We start from the raw sequence: 22,425 nt of genomic DNA, 5'->3' as shown, positions 1-22,425 counted from the left end.
GTATGTCGTATGCGGTTAGTTGATAATATCCGCGGCACCTAGAGATCAAGTAAAGCGGGCGAGCAGCAGCTGCGGCATTGAGCTCCTACTCGTGGGTCCATCATACAGGAAGTTCTGTTTGGATAAGGCACGACGATTCTTGTCAGCGTTGAACAAGCAGATGTTTGATGAACATACCGTGCAATACATACACAAGATATAGGTACCGTAGGGCAAGGGACTTACATGTAGTGTACTGTACGGATACATGGACTAGGCGGACCTACACTGCGCTACCGCGAGCTGAGGCAAAACGCCCACTAAATGTTCTAGTCAGAATTGCGTTGCGCTATTCCAGATCAAAGCAGACACACAGTCAACGTCTGCAGAAAACGTTGCAACTCTTGCGCTTCGTGAGCGGGCCGGGAGAAGTGGTCATGGCGAGTTTCTTCATTCTCCGAAACGGGCGGGCGATCGCTCTCGGTCATTGAACGCCGCCCGAGGTGGAAAACGGGCAAGTTTTCGCGAATTTGTGAACATGCGGATGCGGATGTTTGTAGGGTTTTTTTTTCGATCTATAGGTTGTACTGCACAGAAATGCATGTCTCATGCCCAATTAACTGGTGCATACATGCAATCAACCTAAGGCACTTTCCAAGTAAGGGAGGAACAGTCATTGCTAGTTTCTCATTAGAACCACACAAACACGAAGGTCCTGCCTTCTCGAGGAGGGACTGCTTCACGGATAGGAAGGAGCCAGGGACCATGCATCGGTCTCATTCTGCGTCCGCCGAGAATAACTATCTCTTCCCCGGTTTCAGGTTTTGTCCGCGAACCCCAACTAAATCTACGATCCGGTCAGCTGAGCTCTCGATGCAACAAAAGGGTAATAATCCGGGCCCCAGTGCCAATCCAATTCGCAAATTCCCCCGCCTTCAGGCCCTTGTCGACTTGTGGCCACTTTTCTCACATCCCGGTCTTCCCAGATCGGAGGAAGCAGCACATCATCTCCGAATTGAAACGAGCCTGATGGAGAGATGTCCTGCACTGTATGTACGTACACTAGTACACACGAAGCCGAGCAGACCCGCGCAAAATATCTGCAAAACTCTCATTCGACCCGTGCAGCTGGCCTGCATGATCGTCCCGTTTTACTCGGGGATTGTATTCGCCAACCGTACTGTCAAGGCTGCTTCTCCCCCTTTGACGACCTCTTTCGTGGACGGCACGGGGGGTTTGCTCGCTTCGTACTGGCTTCGAGTCCAGCAAAATAGCAGCGACAATTGACGGTTCAGGCGTACGAATGTCTGCGGGTAGCCGTTGACCACTAGGCTCGCTCCATGCCGCTTCTCCGACTAATAACCGTTGATTGCGTCAAAAAAAATAAAAAAAAAAATAAATAAAAAAACCCTCCCCCCAAGAGCAACCTGTCAGGAAGGGAGGCTGCTTGGGTGAAACAGCTAAGTTACCAGGAAAGGCAAGTTGGGGTGCCAACCGCTCGGGCACCACATGTGGCTAAAGCCCGAATCGGCGACCTGGGACCGGGAAGAGACAGGATCCACCCTGTTAGCGTTGACGCAAATAACCGTCGTCACACAGCGCCGGCACGGGGGCATCCAACCACGCGGAGAAGATCTTCAATGGCGCTCCTGCCCGCCCGACTTGGCCGCGAAACCCGGTGTAGAGCGCAGCAGGGCCATTGTTATGGGAGGTAGTGTAGCTGTGCATGTCCCGTGTAGATAATGTAGGCACACACACTGGCTACTCACGGGATTGTAGGGGGCATACTAGTAAATTCCTGAGTCGGTAGCCGTTCCTGGGGCGATCTAGCGAGCGATTCAGCTGGCTTCTGCGCGCCTCGGCATCCCAAAAGGGAACTCCTTACTCTCTTGGCCTTGCCTGAAGATGGGGCCGCCCCCGCTGGCTGCTCCAGCGCAATAACAGACTTCTTCGGAGTAACTACACTACGGATTACACTCCTAACGCTGCCCCGTCAGTGTCTTTTCCATAGCGTACGAAGTACTGTACAGACGTACTATGGTACATACATACCTCCATACATACGCGGTACGTACCTCTGTACCCCTGGAAAGGCTACACTACAGGAAGCCTTGAGCCTTGAGCGAAATGCCCCCTGTTTTTGCAAGTCTTCTCGGTGTTGAAGAAGTGGAAGAGAGATGCGATGCGACGTCCGGCTGTTTTCGGGTGTCCCACTCAACACTCCTACGTACTTCGTACACCAGTGTGTACTGTGTACGGATTACTTGTGTAGAATCCTTCCACGCAGTACGGTGCACGAAGTACGGAGTACGGATTACCTGGTCATTGTTCAGCGAGGGTGTTCTCAGCTGAACCCTGCCGTCGGGGATTGGACAGCAGTGCATACAAAAAAACACGCAGTCTCTCTGTTACATGATCTCACCGTCATGCCGCTGCTCACGCGCGTCGCATTCGTGAGGTGTTTGCACCCGGGCCAAGCAACGGCGTCAACGTCATGGAGTTAGTGTACGGGGGGAAACAAGCGTCTGGCTAGGGACCTACGTACTAAGTTACCAGTAAGGTAAAGTCGGTCGCCCTGCCTTAATCCGGGTCTCCACCCGCGGCAAGCCACAATTAGGCCAATGCAGGCGCCAATACCGCCATGTCAACGGTCTTTCTTGCTGTCCCGGCCATTCCATTGGATCGACAGTCCGACGACTGACCCCTGTCCAGCTCAAAAAAAACCTAGAGCCGCCTCGAGGGCACGGGCTGCAGGTTACCGACTGGCAAAGGAACTACCCGTTTTTTTTTTTTCCTCTCCCAACGGACACACAACGGCCGGGACCAGAACAACACACACCGCAGCGGAGATAGGTGAGAAAAAGAGCAGCCAGGCCGGGCTCTCTCCAGGCTGCCTCTGGATAAGGAAAGTGTTTTCAGTCTTCGTTCCCCGCTATCTTCCAAGGGGGAAGGGGGGGGGAGTGCCCCGTTCGTTGTTTGCTTCCCCTTCCCCCCCCAATACTTCTCTCCCTCCCCTCTCTTCGACCCTTGTGATAAGTCACTTTGTATGTATGTAAAAGTACTGTACGGATTACTCCGTAGATGTACACTACATAGTACTTAGTGTACGGCGGCCAGACTCCGGGCATCCAGGCTGATCGGTCATCAGGGAAGAAACGGACGTGCAGATCTCTTTGCTGGGGGGGGCGTGAAAAAAAAAAAAAAGAAAGAAAAAGAAAAATCACCCCGGCCCCATTCTCCCCGAGATCGTGACCGTTGAGCGTGCGCGTGAGACAGGGCCTTCCCTTCTCTTTTCCCTCCTCCTCCACAACCCCCGTCTGGCTCTGTGGGCAAAGACGATCCATTGGACAGAGGGGGAAAGGAGCCCAGCTGAGGACCCCGTCTGCCCCAACCCTTTTACCCTCCCCCCCTTTTTTCTTCGCTCTCTACACTATCTCCGTAGAGGTGAAAAAAAAGGGAAGGGAAGCCCGGTGCCGGGGGGGAGGGAAAAAGGTATTGTGTGTCCTCGCCAGTTTCTTCCCCAAATGAGCGAGCAACAAAGATACTCCTGAGCGGCATGGCGAAAGAGAACCAGAGGCCAGCAAGCAGGCCTCCTACGCAGACTGCGCGGGCCCCCGTCCCCCCTTACAGGCACCCTGAAACTCTACTGTACAGTAGCCTATCAGGCAGTTGGTGAGCCGCCGGGAAGGTATCGTTTTTGGGAGGGGCGTTTGGTGGGCTCACCCAAGCCTTCTGCTCTCATCTACACTACACTAGTGTATTCATCAAGTACGATCTTGGTGACGGTTGTGCCCCTTTAGGGGAGGGGGAAAAAAGGGGGGGGGGGAAGGGTCCCTCCTCCTCTTGCCGACGGCAGCTGAGGAACGGCCGCTGAGATTGCCGGCCCGTTGATGTGGACCCTCTCTCTTCCAATCCCAAGAATGTGTGAATCTCCCCGCCCGCCGGGACACGGCACTAACTCGGGGGAGCTCTCCCCTGGACAGCAGGGCAGTAAGAGCGCCCTCTGGCGTCTCTGGCCTCGAGGAGGCTCCGGACCGGCCCTGTTAGGCTGGGCTTCGAATCCGCACAGGGGTAGGTATGAGCTGTGACGTGGCTCATGCGGCTTTGGCTACCCTGCGAAGCAATTGTTGTTGTTGTTGTTCTTGTTGTGTGTACGGACTACATACGTCTGTATGCCACGACGCCTCGTTCAGCTCTTCATGGTTCCCCAGCAGCAGTAACAGCACCAGCAAGTGGCCAGGGTGTACATTCACGAACGACCGCCTCTCATCCCTTACGGTTCTGTTCTTCTTTGCTTTTACCTCTTGTCTCTCGCTTGACTATGTTCAGAGGACGCGTGTTTGACAAGTAGTGGTGAGCATGAGGCGAAGAACATTGATGATGACGATGATGACGATGATGACGATGATGATGTAGTACGCCATCTTCTGCGTTAACCAGGCACTGAACCCTCTATCCGTCTCGCCTTGTCCCGCTCCGCCCTTGGACTTTGCTTTTGCCCCGGTCTTCTCGAACAGAAACAAAGGAGAATGCACACAAGACTAGCGCAGCGCGGTAGACGGAATGCACACACTACTGTAGTAGTGCAAAATATCCCGTAGTGTACCCAACCCTACTAGTGTAGTCTTCCTTTAGTTGTTTTATTTTATTTTTTTTCTCCCCCCGAGCTTTTTCTTTTTTTCCCCAAGGTCTTCTTCAACACCCTCGCTCCCGCCTGCATGTCTCACTCACACCGTCCCTCACTTTCCCTACTTGAGAAAACGCGCTCGCAGCCGTCACGGTGGCTCCCCTACCCCCCCCTCCCCCCGGGGCCCCCAACACCGATGGGTGTCTACCGTATACAGCTGTGCCAATTTGGAGCACGCCATACTCCCCAAACCCGGATTACCCGACACTCCGCAGTGTGGAAGGTACGTGTATGTGTGTATGTACATCTCCGGGGGGATGCATGTAGACGTGCGTTGGCCTCTAGGTGAGGTTTTGGTTGGGAGGGTGGATTGGACGGTTAGGCGGGGAGGGGAGAGGGAGCGGGTGAGACACGGCGAGGTCTCTGTCTCAGATGCGCACACGCATGTGAGAGAAGCATGAGACGTGGATTGGTTACCGACGAGTCTGGTTCTGATTCCGGGGGCGTCCCCCCCGCTGAATAGGAGGGAATGAAGGGCTAAACATGAACCCTTGTATGTAATCCGCACATACGGCAGAAGGCAAGATAAAAGGAGACCAGTGGAGAGATTTTGGGGAGAAGGGGGGGGGGGGGGGGGGGCCGAGAGGGAGGGAATGAAGGAAGAACTGGCGGGCGACAAAGACCGGCTTTTCCGGGCCCTCTTGATCCGAGGGCTACCTCGCTCTCGCTCTCGTCCAGCTTCACTGCAATATCATAGTATATCGGTTGAGTTGTGCCATACGCTAAGCTCAAGGGACGTGTGTAGTTTAGTTCGTATGTATCTAGGTGTACGTACGCACCGTGGCCTCGGGCCCTAACACCAAGTCTTTGCAAAACCGAGCTGAGTTGGGGGCTGAGAGGCAGCTGAGAGAACAGGGCTGCGTTCGTTGCTACCCTACTTGGCCGTGCTTCCTCGCCAATACTTGCCCGCTCTCTTTTGCTGGCTCAAAGATAGCGCAAAGTTGAAGTGTAATAACTACCGCGGTTTCCAGACCTACATGCTTCGTGCAGAAAGCTTATTAGCTCGGGCAGAAACCGATTGTCTCTGGACAAAGAAAGGGGTCACCCGGAACACTGCCGAGCGCACCGTCGCCGATCCCAGTTCCCATCCGCCCCCTGGTCATGACGGCCTCTGCATACTTGGCTTGGTGCGGAGGCGCTGCTCGAGTCCGACGGCAGCGGCAACGGTAGCGGTGGGCCTCCCAGTAGGGATCGGTCAGTCTGAATTATTAGCGCGGGGGATGAACGTTGAAAGTGTCTCACTTACACACACACCCCTCCCTCTCCCTCGACAGGGTGACCTTGTTGAAAAACGTTGGAACCTCTTTCCGCCCGATGCCGACTAACCGGGAGGTAGAGGGACACCTCCAACGCCGTCCCTAAGTGGCTACATACCCCTTGGGTCCTCCTTGGTACGACGCATCTGCACCTCCTTTGGTCGCCGCTTGTTCTCCCTCCTCTCCTCCGCCCTCTCTTTCCCCCCCGGCATAAACGAGTGTTCCTACGCTAATGTACGGATGTACGTACGTGACCGCGAACCCATCTTCTCTCCCGAGTCGAACTATCTACTTGTTCATACCAGGTGGCGACACAGGAGCTCCGAGAGCGAGGCTGGTGGCCAAATGTTGTTCACCCGTGGGTTGGCTGAGCGGGCCTGCCAGGAGGGTTGACGTTTCGTAGCAAACGCATGCACGGTACAGTACACATCCCCCTCCTCTGTGCAGAGCCCTCCCGAAAATTCTCATCCTCTAGTGTAGTGTACCCTCCATGCAAGACGTTATCCACAGAGCGGTCTGGATCTCGGTTCTTGGTCGGTATGAGCTTGTAAACTCACAGAGTACCGTTACATTACATGACGACACAATACGGCGATGGTGTTTCCTTGTTCGTAGACGGAACGCGGACCCTGGATAGGCGATTGGAAATGGGCTTCTTGCCGTCGTGTCCGGTTCCGGCCCGCCATGGTCGATATTGCTATCGACCGTAGTTAGTGTCCTGACCCTTCCGGGCGCTGACAAATAACGTATTAAGCTTCCACGACAATCATTTTTTCTTGACCGTGGTGATACCACACGGGGCAACGCATGGCAGTTCCCCGGTTGCGAGAACATGCTGGCCGCTGGCTGTGGTTGGGTAGGCGGGAAATTGGGTCTCAACCACTCCGCAGCTGAACCGGACAGAGAGACGACCTCGACATCCTTGGCGTAGAGATGCCGATTCGCACTTTCCAACGTACCTCCGACGAGATGGTAACGGCGAGCGATGAAGTTGCGTAACAGAATGGAAGCATCAACACGCTCGACAGGACTTTCTATTGAGGAGAGCCAGATCAACAAGGCCCTTCCTTTCCTTTCCTCCTCAACCTTGGACCCTACCGGCTTTCCCGAGGGGACAATGCCCGCTTCCCTGAGCAACTTGCACAGCGACCACTAGACTTGCTGGTAGTCGAGTTCGGAGACTGATCCCAAGGTCAGCTTCTTTAGATCTCCATGTACTGTGCCTTATTGGCAGCGCGAGGAGCGGCGCAGGCGAGGGCAGCTGACGAGGCTCTTTCAAACTGAGGACGTTTTCAATGTAGACTATTGGGAAAGTAATCCGAGAAACACGCCGAAGGGAGAGCGGCCCTGGATTGCACCAGCTTGCCCTCCCGCAAATACACGGTGGCATACTCGATGACATGCTGACATACTCGCTGACATATTCGCTGGCCACGGATTCGCTCCTTTGTTGGATGTATCCCTCGTACCATTATCGCAATTTCTTTAGGGAGAAGAGCAGTCTCTGGAACGAGCCGACACACAGAGCCCGATAGCCTTCCTCCCGTGTAGCCCTTTAGAAGCCACCATCGAGCATCTTGTCCAGCTTTGTCGACCATGTTCGAGGACGGACACGAGACGATTACGGCTTCGCCTTGGTCTGCCCTTGTCTAGTATTGCTGCTCTCAGGTGAGCCGTCTTCGCCGACCCATCGAACGGTATCGGCGGAGGTGGAATGGCTGATCGAACCCGAACTCCAGTTCGATGATGGCTTGGCTGCGCTGACTTGAGCGACCCCGGAGTCTGGAGTGATCCCCAGCGACTGGTTTCCCTCAACGCAAGTTTCCTCCCCGGCTGATGGCACTCGCGGATGGTGACGAACCTCACTGCCAGAGCGAGGAGCTATGGATAAGAGCTCATCGTCCCCAATCTCGAACGAGTAACGCCGCCGCCGCCCCTTTTCTCTCAACGGCGGACCCAACAAAGATTGCTGACCCTGCTGACCCTGCTGACCTGAAGACTCACCAGTTCCCTCTCCCGCCCTCGGAAATTCCCCATTGCCGTGATACGCTTGATAACTCGACTCGGAGCAAATCGATTGCTTCTGTCTACGCTTTCTCGGTAGATCATTCGATTTACCAGAACTGATCGAGGAGTGGGCGAACTCTTCTCGTGCATCGGTTTGCGAATCCGACGACGGTGTTGATGACGACGAGGACGACGATTCATTGCCGATTGACGAGGACGAATGGCTTTCGGGCCCGGGTCTGACGGTACTGTCAGCGGTAGGATTCTCCTGTGCTTTCGCGGCGAGCGGATCTCGTTCTACGACGGCCACGGGAGGTTGCCGGCCAGCTCTCAGCGTGTCTCCGAGAAAATCGCGTGGTTCGGGAGCACCTCGCGGGTGAATAAGAACTGGAGCGGCTCTAACTCTGCCCTCTCCCCGTCGTTGATGGGCCATTCGCTCTTCGAGCTCGCGTTGCTCCAGAATACGGCTCAGAGTAACATCGTTCTGGGAATCGAGGATTCTGGGGATTGAGCCTCGAGTCCACTTAGTTTCGAGCACAACAGTTTGAACATATTCATACGTACTCAGGGTCCTATAGCTCGTTGTTTCTTCGGCAAGACCAACCGGTTGTGTTCCAGCATGCGGTGCATGCTCCTCCCCGGTGGTGTCTGTTTGACTGTTGTCAACTTTCCTCTCACAGGGACTATTGTGCGGGACAAATACCTTGATCGTGCAAACCGTTCAACCGCTCTAGCCTAGCGTGGAACCGCTTACTTCCGACGCGGTCAACGAGGCTCCCATGGCGGGCCAAGGCAACGCTGGCCACGCCGTCCTTGCTCTCCTTCGCCAGTGCAAGCTCGAGACGCTTGACCTCTGCCTTGTAGGCCTCGCTAGTCTCCATCCACTCCTCGGTCATGCCGCGGAACTGGTCGAGCTCCCTTTCGCGCAAGTCTTTTATCTCAGCGAGCTGTTCCTCGACGTCTTGCAGTCTCCGTGTAAGCTTATAAAAGCCTTCAATAAGGGAGAAAATGCACGAGTGATAACTGTTTGGCTTGTCAGCGGGTCAAATCGGCCTTCTCTGGGATCGCGACAATGGGAGGAGGAAGAAGGATTCTCACGTCGGATCCAGCCTGTCCCCGGGTGCCATCCTCGTCATCACGCTGCTCAGCATCTCGGTCATCTGCATGACATTCGGGTTATGCCATGTTCTCTCACCTCCCCCCTCAGCGTCCCGGCTCTCCCTCCCCCCGCTCCTGCCGCTCCCGCTCCTGCTCCTCGTTCCAACCTCCGTGCCATACCACCCGTCCACGCAAGATGAAGGGGAGCCATAGTCAACCTCAGTCAGCGGCAGCATAGACAGAGACGCTGGGGTGCGTATCCTCGGGTCGTCCTCCAACGTTGCCACTGTTGCTGCTCCGTTCCCAGATCTTGAGAGTTGCCAGACATGGCTTTTACCGGTTCCGCCCCCACTCTTACTGGTGCTGCTCTTAAGATTGAGGAAGCTCGACACGGTGCGGAGCGTAGCGCCGGCGGACTTCCGGTGATGGTGTTGATGATGCTGGTTCTGGTGATGGTGAGAGTGATGACCATGCCCCCTAGGCGGAGACTCGTTGGTGGGAGATTCGGTCGAGGTAGAGATGTGTGTCAGGACATGATGGGAGGTTTGGCGGGTCTGCAGTGGCGGTGATTGTCGCTGTTCTTGCTGCTGCTGCTGGTTTGTGTTGCTGGTGTTGGAGCGGCCGAAAGGGCGGAACCAGCTGCTGGTTGGGTTCGTATTGTCGGCCATGGTTCTGTTGCGTTAAACAAAAGTGGTAAGCAAGCGAACGAAATTGCCCCCTTATCCTATTGAGCAGGACAAGTCGAGTCACAGTTTTCTGTTGATCGAGTGTGGGGTGACGAGGTGAACTTGCGGAAGGGTTGAAGAGTATGGCTGTTAGAGAGAGGATGGACGAAGGTGGTGGATGATGAGCTTTGCCAACTCACCAGAGGGAGCGATGGAATTTCTTGCAGGAGAAAGAAAGTCACTTCGTGGCAGCTAGCGGTTGAAGGTCGGTCAGGGGCCGTTGTAAGGCAGGCACCTATCCCTCGATATCGGATTAGATGACCAAGCGATACAAAAGGAAGGGGCAATCCACTGTCATTTACATATAACAAGTAAAGGCACCTAATCACACCGGCCTAGAGCCGGAGAGAAACCGGAACTTACTCAATCACCTGGGGCTGAGTTTTTACTTCCGCATCGACACGTCACTTGGCTGCGAGAAAACCTCGTGAAAGGGCCTCAAGACAGAGGGGGGTGATGCTATGCCATGTCATGCAGCCTCAGCTTCATACGATGCAACATGCAGGCATAAAGGCGTTGCCCGACGTTCATCCAGCATAACAAGAAAATTCATCGGAGTTTATAAGAATATATCTATCTTGACTAGTTCAACGACTAGTTCAACACCTCGTGAAGTGCCGCCTCTGTCTCGATCTACTTCACGGGGTTAGGGACAGGTCGCTTGATGGACTTGACAACGGCGAGATTCAGGTCGGCAGGCCCAAGATATAAATCACTCGGAATCCAACTCAGACCAGGCACAAACACATAAGATGCATGGGGCATCACTCCTCTTAGTGGGAGTTAAGCCAAGACTGAAACCTGTTATTTTATACCCGCCGGCGCCGACGCCAGCAACGGAAGCTCGTTTCTGTGCCGCATTCCAGTCCTATCATTGAATTCAACGATGGATCGAATCCACATCAGTCTCTCTTTCCACTCGGTCAACACGGTTTTACTGCATCAGCAACGGCCGAGTCGGTTTTTCACCTCGAGGCCGAACCCAAGTCAATGTTGTTGGTCAGAAACCGTCACTGGTCCGTTTCCCTCAGCGGATATCTGCTTTCGTCATTTTATTCGAGGGGGGAACCATGGGCAAGCCGCTTCGTGGCCATCTCCTATCTTGTGGCCATCTGTGAAGGGGTGGATGTTTGAAGCGACGAGTCTTGCCCGTCGACGACCGCAAAGCACACTCGCCATCTAGTTTGGCATGGTGCCGCTGGGCGGTGACTGGCTCCTTATTCTCCGCTTCCCTCCCCCCCCCCCCCCCCCCCCCACCTCCAACACCACTCTCTTTACAGCTAGGTGAACATGTCCTCCGCTTTTTGTCTTCGCTTGCCCCTCCCCTCGAGTTTTTCGGCAAACAGTTCCTTGCCGGCGTTGGTGCCAAATTTCTCGGGAAACAGTTCCCTAACCGTTGGTCCGGTGCCTTTGATGGCTATGCCCTGGTCATCGCTGCGCTTGTTTGCCATGCCGCGTATGCTAAAGCCGCCCGCGCTTGGTGCGGTAATCCGGTCTGCAAGACTTGCTGAAGCGTGTGTCAATGAGCGAACTGAGTGAGTGGGGTTGGTGGTGACAGATTTGTCGCTGAGAGAGAGAGAGTGTGTGTGTGTGTGTGTGCGCGCGCGTACGTGTTGAGACTAGAGCACTTGCGCCAGCCTCGCCGCGAGAGAGAGTCGAGACATACCAGTCGTCAACACCGTCGTGTCGTTGACCTTATCCATCTGCGCCGTACCGCCGCCACCCGATGAGTTGACCTTGGAAGGAAACAGCTCTTTCTTCCTGTTGATCTCCTTAGACGGGAACAACTCCTTGGTACTGTTGTCGCGCGACAGGCGCTCTTTTATCGAGCGCCCCCTTTCCCGGCTGCGCATCGCTGCAGCTGCCCGCGCGGCCTCATCCAGATCCATCTCAGCATCCCCGTCGCGGTCTCGTACCGGCGAGGCGGACCGGTCACGCAAACTGCGCCCCAAACTCCCTGATAGCTTGTCGGGGAAGAGCTCCTTGTCCCGATTTCGCTGAGCAGCCCCCCTGGTATCGGAAGAGCGAGACATGGAGCGACGCCTCGGGCGCGAGCGTCTCCGGGCCCGTGTCGCCAGCGCCGATTCGTCATCGTCGTAGAGGTTGACGTCGAACGACTCGGGCTCTTCCTCGTCTCTGGAATCCCTCCGCCTGTCGTTCCTTCTGTCCCTTCGGTAGCGGTCGTCCCGATCTCGGTATCTTCCCCGGCCGAGCTCACCCCGCCGCCGGCGCTCCCCGGGGTCGTACTCCGGGTGGAGCAGGTAGAACCGGCTGCGCTCCGCAGCCCCGGCCACTTTCTTGTCTCCTTCCACAGCAAATCGAACGAGCAAGCTGCACTCGGGCTTTTGCGAATAGCTCTTAGCGGGTATGTTCTCGAGCGGGGGCAGCTGCGTCACGTCGGCAATTTCCACTGCCGCGAGCGCAACGAGGGCTTCCTGTGCTATGCGATCGGACTTGAAAATATAGTTGGCACATGTGTCGTCAATCCACTCGACGCGGTTGAGTTCGCTCGTGCTGTAGTGCTCTGCTAGATAGCCCTTGACGTCGTCTGGATTGAATGTGTCCAGCCCCTTGATGTGCACCTTGTACGGCACCGGCGCCTTGGCCTTGTCTGAGGCGTCGCCATTGTCCCCCCCGTTGGGCCCCTCCTCGACCTCTCCGGGTTCCTGAGAGGGGCGGCAGTCAGCGCATCGCACCGAGCGAAAGTGGGAATCGAGCCGCCAATTCGAACCTGTTCGTCTTCGGCAACCACATCTTCGGTGTATGCCGCAGGAATCGCAGGAACCGGCATGTCCTGGACGTCGTCGACGTCCATTTCAATGTCGAGATCCATGATGGGCGGGGGTGTGCGACGCGACGCGCCGCGCGGGATGTTGATTATCGAGCGTTGTGATTCTTCTCGTAGTGCTAGAAATAACGAAATTAAAGACTTGAAACCCAAAAAAAAATGTCTAGAGGATCGGGGACCAAGAGGGTATTTGAGAAGCAAGTCGATCGTCAAGAAGGCCGGCTGCGTGATGTGATGAAAGATGCGATGTTGGGCCCTTGCAAGGCTGCCCTGCTGTTGGTGGTGGCGCGCGATCGGAAGTTGAGTGCGAAGTGCAATCTTGTATCTCAACGCCTTATCTGCGCTAGGAGATACATTGCAGTACTTAAATTGTTGCCGCACCTACCAAAGTCATTTTCAGCTGTGCGGCCCGTGCCTTTCCTTTGGATCCACTACAAACCAAGAACTACCTTACCAAGCTTACTCTGTACAGTAGTTCGTACTATACACTACTCATAGTTGCCTACAAATATCTCCCGCCACGTAGTGGTTTAAGGTAGGAATTTTCTGCATTCCATCGCCTGTGCTTTCAGCACGTCGAAATTCGAATACGGAGGCCAAAATGCTCTGCGGCATTCATGAGGACCCTCGCATTGGCTGAAACCTGACTGGGACACTAGATCCAGAATCTCTATAGTAATACGGAGTACTATGTATGGGTGAAGCATCTACTCCCAGCCATGATTCGTAAGCGTAAGATTCACTCGCCAGCCTTAGCTGATCCCAAAGGCATGCCTCTTTCACTCTTAGCAGCCAGCTTCCGGACCTTACACAACCGCCCAGCGCCTTCAATAACGAGATGCAGCCCGACGATTTGGGAGCGAATGGTTTCTCAAGTGTGCCTCTTTCGCGACCTTAATTTTCAAGGGCTGAACGGCAATATATGCGCATACTACCGATAATATGTACTCTACGGTTACGGTGTACAGAATGGCGGTGTTTCGAGCGCTCTTTTCAACTCGAACCGGTTCCCATCAGATGATGGCAGCAGAAAGGATCTACGACCAAGCGTGGCGGCCAACATTGAGCGGCAACGGATGGTACCACCTGCTCCTTGTCCTCAACCCCTGTGTAACCTCACTCTTCTGCGCCATTGGTCCTGATGACTGGTCGCTTTAGCTCGGGCACACCCGACGGGGATTGAGACCGACCCGGCACATCATCCAATTGAGCAAGAGCAGAGGCCGCTGCCGAAAGCGGGCGGGCACTTGTGTGGAAGATCTTCTGCATCCAGCCAGGAAAATAGACGAGCACCCGTTGTAGCACGATTGTTCTCCCTCCGTGCGCTGACATCACGACGACTTCCGACTTCCGACTTGCTTCCCGTCAAGTCATGACCAGCCGCGCGCTGTCGCTCCCCAAACAGTGTCACCACGCAAAGAGATCATTCGGGTGGAAGGGGGTAGGGAAGGGAGTATTCAGAGGTTTGATTCCAACATCCGACTCCAGTTGGGGGCCTTCGCAAACTGCGCACTGCAGCGCAAAGGTGCACATATCGTCTCTCCCGACCTTCGAGATCTGCAGACATCACCGTCATGGCAGGCCTTGTGTCTCGAGCACTCGCTGTCCATCCGTCCTGTCAGCACCTCTGCTGCCCAGTTCACTGAGCCCGCCCCAGCGAGCTTGTGAAAGGCATCAAAAAAAAGAGAATAGGCGACTTCATTCGATAAAACATAAATGGGGAGGGGTGAAGCTAAAACGAATAACAAATACCCCGTTGCCAAAGAACAACCCAACCGACTTCCCCCCTCCCCCGACCTCTGTTGAAAACACCGGAAAATTCCGCACGAATATCGCTGTACGCCGCAATTTTCTCCTTAAGAAGGTAAAAGAACGCCGCGACCACTTCCAAACAGTCCTCAAAACACCCGCAGAGTCTATAACATTACCCCCCCAGTCGTCGTGCTCTATGAGCGACCCAGTCTATCTCATGTGCGCGTTCTGTTCTGTTCATGACGCATTTCAAGTCCCCTCTCTCACGCGGCCCCATGCTCGACAAACGGTGAATACGTATGTGCTTCCACCGCTCAAGCAGTCTTGATGGTATCCCTCCTCCGAATCTCCACAATCGACGCTGACGGCGGGGCAGGACATGGTCTCTTGACACGAGCCTCATCACCCATCATGTCTCCGGTGGCGGCGGCGGTAGAGGTGGTGTTAGAGGAGGAGGAGGAGGAGGAAGAAGAAGAAGAAGAAGAAGAAGATGATGATGATGATGACGACGAGGACCCCTGTAATGCCGCGGCAGCACCAGAAGAATTCCCATCGGAGCCGAAGCTATTGGATCGGGACATCTCCGATAGCGGCCTCTTGAGCCCGGCCACGCCGCCCGCAGAAGGCGGCAGCGCGGTAGTGATGTCTCCCGCAGCGGGCCGGGCTTCGTCATCGACCGCAATGTCGGCGTCGTCAAAGGGATCCTTATCCAGCAGGGGGTCGTAGGCCCAGCAGTCCTCGAGCCCCTCCATGAAGACGGGCGCGTGGCGTAGCGTGTGCCAGCTGATGGTGTGGTTGCGCATGGCGATGTACAGCGAGTCGATGACGCCGTGCGGGTCGACGACGGCGCAGTGGCGGCGCAGGAACTCGTGGTCACACGCTGGGTCGCCGCCCAGGACCAGGCGCGGGTTGCGCCGTTTCGGGTCGTCCAGCCGCCGCAGCATCGGGAGGCCCTGCAGCGTGGCGGCGTCGCACAGCTTCGCCTGCAGCGGCATCCACTCGCGCCCGCGGAGGAACTGCCCGAACGCCTTCTCGACGGCCTCCTTGAACGAGGCCGCGTCTCGGCCTTGCACGGCTACCATGCGATGCAGGCCCCGCGAGAGGCAGCGCTGGTAGGCAGTCGTGTTGCGCTCGAAGGGCATGGGCACAGAGGCATGGGGGAGGAGGGAGATGTGGACCGTCCAGGGGCCGGTGGGCCGGACAGGTGGGGAGAGTGCCGGTCGCGGAGAGGAGGGGTGCCGACAAAAATGGCGAGTTGAGCGTTTGGCGTCGCGCCCGGTTCCGTCGCAGACTTCTGAGAAGGTGCTGGTGCTGATGGGGCCGCCCGTTGGCGACGGATACGGGACTTGGTGGGCGGCCCCCGCCCCTAAAGGGCCCAACGGGACGCTTGGGCGGGACGTGTCGGATGTTGACCTCCTCCGCTGCGGCCGGGCGGCGAGCGCCGCCGCGAGGCGCGCTTCTTCCTCCTCCTCGAGCGTCTCGGTCAGGTTCTCGATGCGCTCTTCCAAGCTTAGGTCCGCATCTCGGAGCTCGAGCTGTCCGGCGTGCACCCTGTCGAGCTGCTCGTCGTGGTCGCGCAGCTTGTCGTATATGTGGCGGAGTTGCTCGTCGTGCTGCTGGCTCCTGCGCTCCGCCTGTTCGATAGACCGCCAGCTGATGCTGACGTTCCGGTAAGCCCCTTTTATTTGCTCCCCGACTTCTTCCTTGCTCTTCTCCAGGTGCTCCTCCACTTCGTTCAGCCTGCTGACGACGCTGTCCAGTACGTCCTCCTGCCCCCTGGAGAGCTGCTCCTCGAGATGCTGCAGCCGCCGCTTCAACTGTTCAAGCTCCTGCCTCTGGTCTGCAGAGACATCAGGCTCTCTGTTGTGGTAACATGCCAGATGGCCACATTCGCAGGTAGAGCCGGGGATGCCCTTGTTGAGTGTGAAGTTGACACAAGCACACCTTTGGCCCTTGATCTCGGGTTGGAGAAGGATGTATCGACAATGTCCCTTGGGCATCCTGCTCTCATCCGCGAGGCCGTTGGCCGGCGATTGCAACGGAGATGGAGAAGCCGAGTGTGCCGACATTGCTGATATTGCTGGATGGCTGATCAACGCTCCGAGAGTGAGAGGCGTCCTGCGGCCTCGAGGGTGCCGCAGGTTGGCGGTGGTGAGGCAGCAGCGCGAATGGTGATCACCGGGATTGGGGTGGGCGTCGATGACATGAAAATAAAAGGGATATGGGGAGGGCTAGCGAGAAAGGAGTAACGACCAGACGACAACGTCCTATCGGAAATCACACATGGCAGTCAGGAGCTGAACTAGCCGGGTGATATCCATGGAGCGACGGTGAAATCGACGCCAGAAAGGGGAAGGCGAAAGGGGGGGGGGGGGCGGGAGGAGTGTGTGTGTGAGATATGGGGGTTATGGGTCTGCCCGCGAGGGTCCCCTGAACAAGAGGCTCTGTGCAAGCAGATATGTCGTGTTACAAAGGACCGCCAGGCGGGCGACAAGGCCGGTGTTATCAAGTGCCAATACGGGACGCGATCAGGGTCGAGGCAAACGAGAAACCAAGGAACAGGCGGGCTGATAGACGATTTAAAAATGGCGGGGGGCCCCTCAGTGAAATCCTGGGGCTGCGGTGCCCGATCTGGCGGTATCTGATACCGAGCGTGCAAGTCTGCTTGCCTCGGGTTGCTGATGGGCGGGGAAGGCCAGTGCAGGAGAAATTCCCCAGATCCGACGAGGAGTCCACAGCGGCAGCGCGGCTGCTTCCCGGCGGAGCGTAGATAACGTTTAGACAAATCTGTGGAGAGACTGGCGTTCCCGATAACGGCCAGCCGAGTCGTTGGTGTCGCAGCGCAGAGGGCGGGTATTTTTGTGACAGCCTGTGGGTCCGTTGAGGCGAACAAGATAAAAAGTGCCCAAGTGGGAAGGGAAAAAAAGAAAGGTGAAAAATGATGACGAGATACAGGAGAGAAGAAAGACGAAGAGCAGCGCCACGGTTGGCGAGGTCGTGGGCTGCGGAAAAGAGGGAGGGATGATACCCAGGAGATAGGGCCGGCTGCTAGGATTTGAGCGAGATAAATTGCTTGCCAAGTGGGCAAGAAGGTACCAGGCCTGTCTCGGAGACGCGGCCGCGGGTCCTCGTCAATAGCGAGATACCGGAGCCTCTGCGGGTCGCATTCTCGTGTGGGGAGGTTCCTCCCAATGCGGCACTACGAGGTCCTTCCACGACTTGGCGGCCGTTGTACTTTTGGGCCCCCATCGACGCAGCGATTGCGCCAAGTGACGTGACAATTGTCTTCTGCAAGCCCGGGCCGCAACATGGCATTCCGTCTCCAGTTCGTTTGTCCTCCACTGCAATAATGTATGTACATATGTCCAATCCATATGTTTGTCCTGCAAGACCGCAGTTCGCGTCCCCTGGCTGCCGAGCATGGCGCAAAACAATGAAGGCGGTCTGGCTGGTGGAGATTCTACCGTGCACTACTCCGTACACTAGTATGTTGTGTGTAATACATTTTGCGGATCGACTGGGAAGTGGGAACGAACTGCCGCGCTTGTGAAAAAAAGCCTTTGCGCGAGCGTGGGCGGGACGTGGAGATGAAGCCGCCGGGTTGTTGTGGAAAAGGTGGGCGCAAGCGGCGGCCGAGTTTAGTGCGTGTCAAACGTCGAAGGAAACGTTGAAAAGGGACGGCGCGGGCGCTGCAGCACATGGGCGTAGCCAGTGGTAGAACAGCCATGCTCCAAACGCCTCGTCCCCAGATCTATCGTGTCTTTGCTGGCTGGTGAAGTGGTTCCGTTTGTCCCAAACCGGCCCGCAAGGTCCTCGCCGTTAAGTGCCTGACACCGAAAGAAACTTTGTGAGTAGAGCTTTGAGGCAGCATTGACAGGGGTTTGGAGTGGAACCCAAGGGATGCCACATGGATCACCCACTGTGGGGGTCACGGTTGAGATAAGAGTGTCTCTCTGTGTTCCAGACGCAGTTTCCCCGAGCCGACATGCTTGGCTCGATTTTCTGGGCAACTTTGAAAGACTTACAAGTAAGATAGGCACCTACCTCAGCGAGAGGTGGAAAGACTTAAGCTAAAAGAACTTGAGCACATCTATGCGATGCGATTATTCCAGTTGCTTCCGAGGAAAGTTGCACGGGGAAGTCGCAGACCTCGATCGCTGCACTGACTCCCATTACTCCGTACAGTACACCTGCCTGAACTTTGGCAACCGCTGAACAGTTTCCCATGCGGCTTCTTACTGGCCTATCGCACCATCGCACCTCAGCAGCCGGGTAAGCTCCCGTACTCCCATCCTCGACCAGTGCGATGCCGCATTTTGGCAGCTGCAAGATAAGCGCCTCAACACGCCTCAATGTCGCAAGACTCACCGTGTCGCAGACCACGACCAGGCTCGCCATCGTACAGCCAGCTACAGTCGTGCTTGAAACTCTGCAACTTGTTATTGGCCTCGTCTCACCCTTTTCCCCCCTGCAACGTGTTGCACACTCTGCCGTTGTGCCGCTGGATCGTCACACAGCATTCAGCGCGCACTGTCTCGGCCTTTTTGCGATCGTCCGTCTCACTGTCGCCCGTCCCAATACGCTGGAACGAAGAGTTGAGGTCACGAGCACCCCAAACTCTCTAACCCCTGAAGGCTCGCTTGCTGTATGGTACCGATAACTAGTGTCAGGTAGTCTAGTGTAGGATTGATGATTCTCGGCCGGCAGAAAAGAAAGGAGCTTGTACTACGCATCCTTGCGCCTTATCGGGTACCGCAACAGTGCGCAGACCCGTTCGCCGTTGCGCCTTGCCAGGCGAGCGATATCGCGATAACGGGTCGCTATGGTATCAGAGTAGCGGTGGCCCGGCATGTTTCGGAACGGTCGTTTGTCACTCCCACGGCCGCAGCGAGCAACGACATTCGCAAGGCAGTGAAGCGGAGAAGCGTGATTCTGGTTCGCGCACGACTTCGGCTCAACAAACAAGGTGCTTGAAGGCGCTGCCCGCAAAAGGGTTTCGTGATTTGCGAGGCTTGAATCGCCATCCGGCTCCCGAGTAGTCACTCAACGCTTGGCCAATCGCTGCGCGGTCAAGGAAGACATGCAACGCCGAAACGCTGCGACAAACGGCACAAAACGAAGGTAGACGGCATACGCTCGTCACGGCAGCCTCCGGGTGATACCACATCATGCCACGGCGGGAAGACGACCCGGAGGACCCAGGAGTGCATCCTATACAGTACATGTGCAAATGGTACATTTGGTGAATGCTCCCGTCCCCAGACCAGCCGAGTCAAATATTCCGTACACGCACCTTGACGACGATGCAAAACACGCCCCAGGCCAAGATTCGGCTTGCGGGTCTGTCTGTAGTTCTGGATGGCTAGTGTAACGTTTGTCGAGCTTCGGGCCCAAAGAACGGTCTGTACGGGTATCTCCCGGGCGCGCTTATCAATCGTGGCATTGCCTTGCTAGGACCGGAATCTAAGACAATCTTCCGCCAATTTCAGAGCATCATCGTGCTGTCAAGACTTGAAATCCAACATGTAGTGTACGAAGTCTACTCTAATGGGCCCATCCCGCCGCTCGTCTTGGCGGGCGTTGCGTCGTCGTGAAGACCATTACCTAATAGAACACACCCCTTGCCGTGGGGTCCCCATGAGGAAGGCAAATCCCATCGCGCCGAATTGCCACATGCCCTCCCGATTCGTATAGGTTCGTCGCGAAGCGTAGCTATGTACCACCGTCAAGGTTTCAACGGTTTTAACCACGGGGAGGCTGGTCCGTGACACGCAAACGCGACCTCGTACCTGGAGAGCAAACGGACAAAACGGAGAAGAGCTCGACTCTGTCGCGGCTGAATGGGAGGCAACATCAGAAGCGGAGCACATGCATCCGCAGAAATCTGGTTTTCTGGCCGGTTCATATCCGCCTCAAGCAGCCGCCGTAAGCGGGGGTTGGGGAGTTTGAGTCGCAAGAGGTGCACTGGCCGGTCGAGTTTCCTCGGCAGGAGAAGCCCTGAGAAAGAGCCCTGCACGGATCTTGACAGATCGATGACAGATGCGCATGCACTCCTCGTCAGCGTATGTATGTACGTCAAACAGAGGTGTAAAAATAAAGCGAGTGGAAAAAAGCCAAGCCACCTCCGATCAAAGTGATAAGAGAAAAGAATCTAGTCTGGCGTGTGTTCAGACCGCCCACTCATCACATTGTGTATGTACTGTACATAAAGTATGTAATCCGTACACGATGTGCAGACGGACAAAGGGCACGCATAGCAGCGGCATCTGCCCAACAGAAACCCGAGTCTGGTAAGAAAGAGCCTGGCCGAGGGTCTTTTTTACGGCATCTTAGCCTGACTCAGATTGAACACCAACCAGCCTTGATTGCGAGGCAAAACCATCATGGTCCGCAATCACGTCATCGGTCAGCTCGGCTCGAGCCAAGCAATTTTTTTTTCTTTCGTCGTTGAAGGGACGAGTCCGATTGGAAGGACGTCAAGCCAGCAGCCAGCACGGGAGTTCCCGCCCCTACCGCTAACGTTTGTTTTTCCATGGTTGACTAGTGCAAGGAATAGTCCACGATGAGCTGCTCAGGTACGGAGTAATCCGTAGTGTGCTGTGTATGGAGTCCACAATTCGTATGGTTTGCCTGGCGTGGGTCGCCAGGCGTTTTGAGTATCATTGACGTTGGGCATGGATGGGCTGGCCGACACTGCGATACGCTCACGAAACACGCGCCCGAAGAGACCCCCCCCACAGAAAACCGCAAGGGTGAGAAGCTTCAATCTCATCCCACCGCGCCGCGGAGTGACTGGCATGTTGTCATTGAGTTATATGAGCGGGTAAGGGAAAGCAAAATAAAAGTGCAAACTGGGGGGAGGAAGAACAGAGCGGACAAGCTTTGCAGGAGCCCAGGCGGTTGGACAGCAGGCACCTGCTGCATCGACAGCGCATTACGTTTGCACGTGGCTCTTTAGTTGGTGGTTTTCTCGTCGTCAGATACGGTGCGTGTCGGAATCGCGGCAAAGGAGTGGAAGGGGTTCGGGGCGTGTGGCTTGAAAGGAATCAGGGGTTCCGAAGCTAACCCCTCTTGATCCGAACCCCATTTGGTCCCTTCGCGAGTCAAAGGCGGCAAATCCAGAAGGAAGCAGTTTTTCAGCCTTCGATCTGGTTTCCGGAGAGGAAGCGCAACAGGGCAAGAGCAATCGGGCAAGTGGGGCCAAGACCAGGCTTACCGAGTTGGCCTGGTTTGGCTCGCCTGTCAGTCGAATATTGCAGATCGAATAAGGAGTTTCCAGCCTTCCGAGAGTCATAATGTGCCAGCTAGTGTATACAGAATGTACACAGGATTTGACCACAAGATGGCAAATCTGTGTGTCTCTTCGGATACAATGTATCAGGCCTATTAGGCATAGGATGGATGAAGGGAAACCGGAGAATCGGCGGTGGAATTTGCTAAGCTGAGGGCTTGATTCAGACATCCAAAATAAGGTGAAATTATGAGAAGAGCTTGAGGACATGCACTCGTGCTACCGCACGCTCAAACTGGAACGATCAGGAAGAGTTTTGCTGTGAGATCACGAATCGCAAGTCCTCGCTGCGTGCACTATAACTACGTGACTTCCTTAATACGAAACCCAACTACTTCCGTACCAGGCTTCCTTCGCCTGCCACTGAGACTCGTTCTTCCTTCAAGCATTAACCCGAGGAGCTCTTCCCTAGAAGTCAGCAAAACAAACGCACCCATTACCTCACGCCAATACGGTATCGTATGCCACCGCTCCAAGCACACATTGATTGTACGATTTCGCGTTTCGTGCCCCCCAATATGGGCACCTGATGGCACCCTAGATCCCCCCAAACCTGCACCTGGAGGTTCCGGAGAGCTACGACATTTTCACTACCAGGTCCAAGACGTTCGCTCTGACATTGCTCGATGGATTGGATAATGTTGTTTTTTATTGAGGACAAGGTACTTGTGCTTTGGGCCTGACAGCTACAGCATTTCCATACCGTGCTCTCCGTCCTCGGCAATTTGAGGCGTACCATTCAAGTTGGACAAACACCCCTCAGTATCCTCCGGGGTTTCCAATTTGGATGGATGATGCCTGCAATGACTCGTTGCAGGACGAATTTGTCCTGATTTATCGCG

At 55.6% G+C, this 22,425-nt stretch overlaps 4 protein-coding genes across 4 annotated transcripts; all 4 read right to left on the bottom strand.

The window, feature by feature from the left end:
• Positions 1-4,304: 4,304 nt before the first annotated feature.
• MYCTH_2125110 (uncharacterized protein) lies at positions 4,305-6,134 on the bottom strand (the record flags this gene model as incomplete). Its single annotated transcript, XM_003661342.1, has 4 exons — positions 4,305-4,471; positions 5,733-5,866; positions 5,921-5,987; positions 6,041-6,134. The coding sequence occupies 4 exons, from the start codon at positions 6,132-6,134 to the stop codon at positions 4,305-4,307; spliced, it is 462 nt and encodes a 153-aa protein (XP_003661390.1).
• A 1,299-nt stretch (positions 6,135-7,433) lies between these two features.
• Positions 7,434-9,954, bottom strand: MYCTH_2300715 (uncharacterized protein). The gene is made up of 3 exons (XM_003661341.1): positions 9,028-9,954; positions 8,633-8,952; positions 7,434-8,577 (listed from the first exon to the last, which is right to left on the bottom strand). Exons 1-3 carry the CDS (start codon positions 9,693-9,695, stop codon positions 7,544-7,546), a joined length of 2,022 nt encoding a protein of 673 aa, XP_003661389.1. The 5' UTR covers positions 9,696-9,954; the 3' UTR covers positions 7,434-7,543.
• A 1,046-nt stretch (positions 9,955-11,000) lies between these two features.
• Positions 11,001-12,816, bottom strand: MYCTH_2300713 (uncharacterized protein). The gene is made up of 3 exons (XM_003661340.1): positions 12,484-12,816; positions 11,419-12,418; positions 11,001-11,259 (listed from the first exon to the last, which is right to left on the bottom strand). Exons 1-3 carry the CDS (start codon positions 12,583-12,585, stop codon positions 11,033-11,035), a joined length of 1,329 nt encoding a protein of 442 aa, XP_003661388.1. The 5' UTR covers positions 12,586-12,816; the 3' UTR covers positions 11,001-11,032.
• Positions 12,817-14,211: 1,395 nt separating this feature from the next.
• On the bottom strand, positions 14,212-16,465 carry MYCTH_2300711 (uncharacterized protein). The gene has a single exon (XM_003661339.1). It carries the CDS (start codon positions 16,359-16,361, stop codon positions 14,607-14,609), a length of 1,755 nt encoding a protein of 584 aa, XP_003661387.1. The 5' UTR covers positions 16,362-16,465; the 3' UTR covers positions 14,212-14,606.
• Positions 16,466-22,425: the final 5,960 nt, after the last annotated feature.

Source organism: Thermothelomyces thermophilus, chromosome 2 (assembly GCF_000226095.1).
Source record: "Thermothelomyces thermophilus ATCC 42464 chromosome 2, complete sequence".
Classification (NCBI taxonomy): Eukaryota; Fungi; Ascomycota; class Sordariomycetes; order Sordariales; family Chaetomiaceae; genus Thermothelomyces; species Thermothelomyces thermophilus.
Note: the sequence above shows the minus strand (reverse complement) of the source record. Positions and strands in the feature narration are given on the sequence as shown.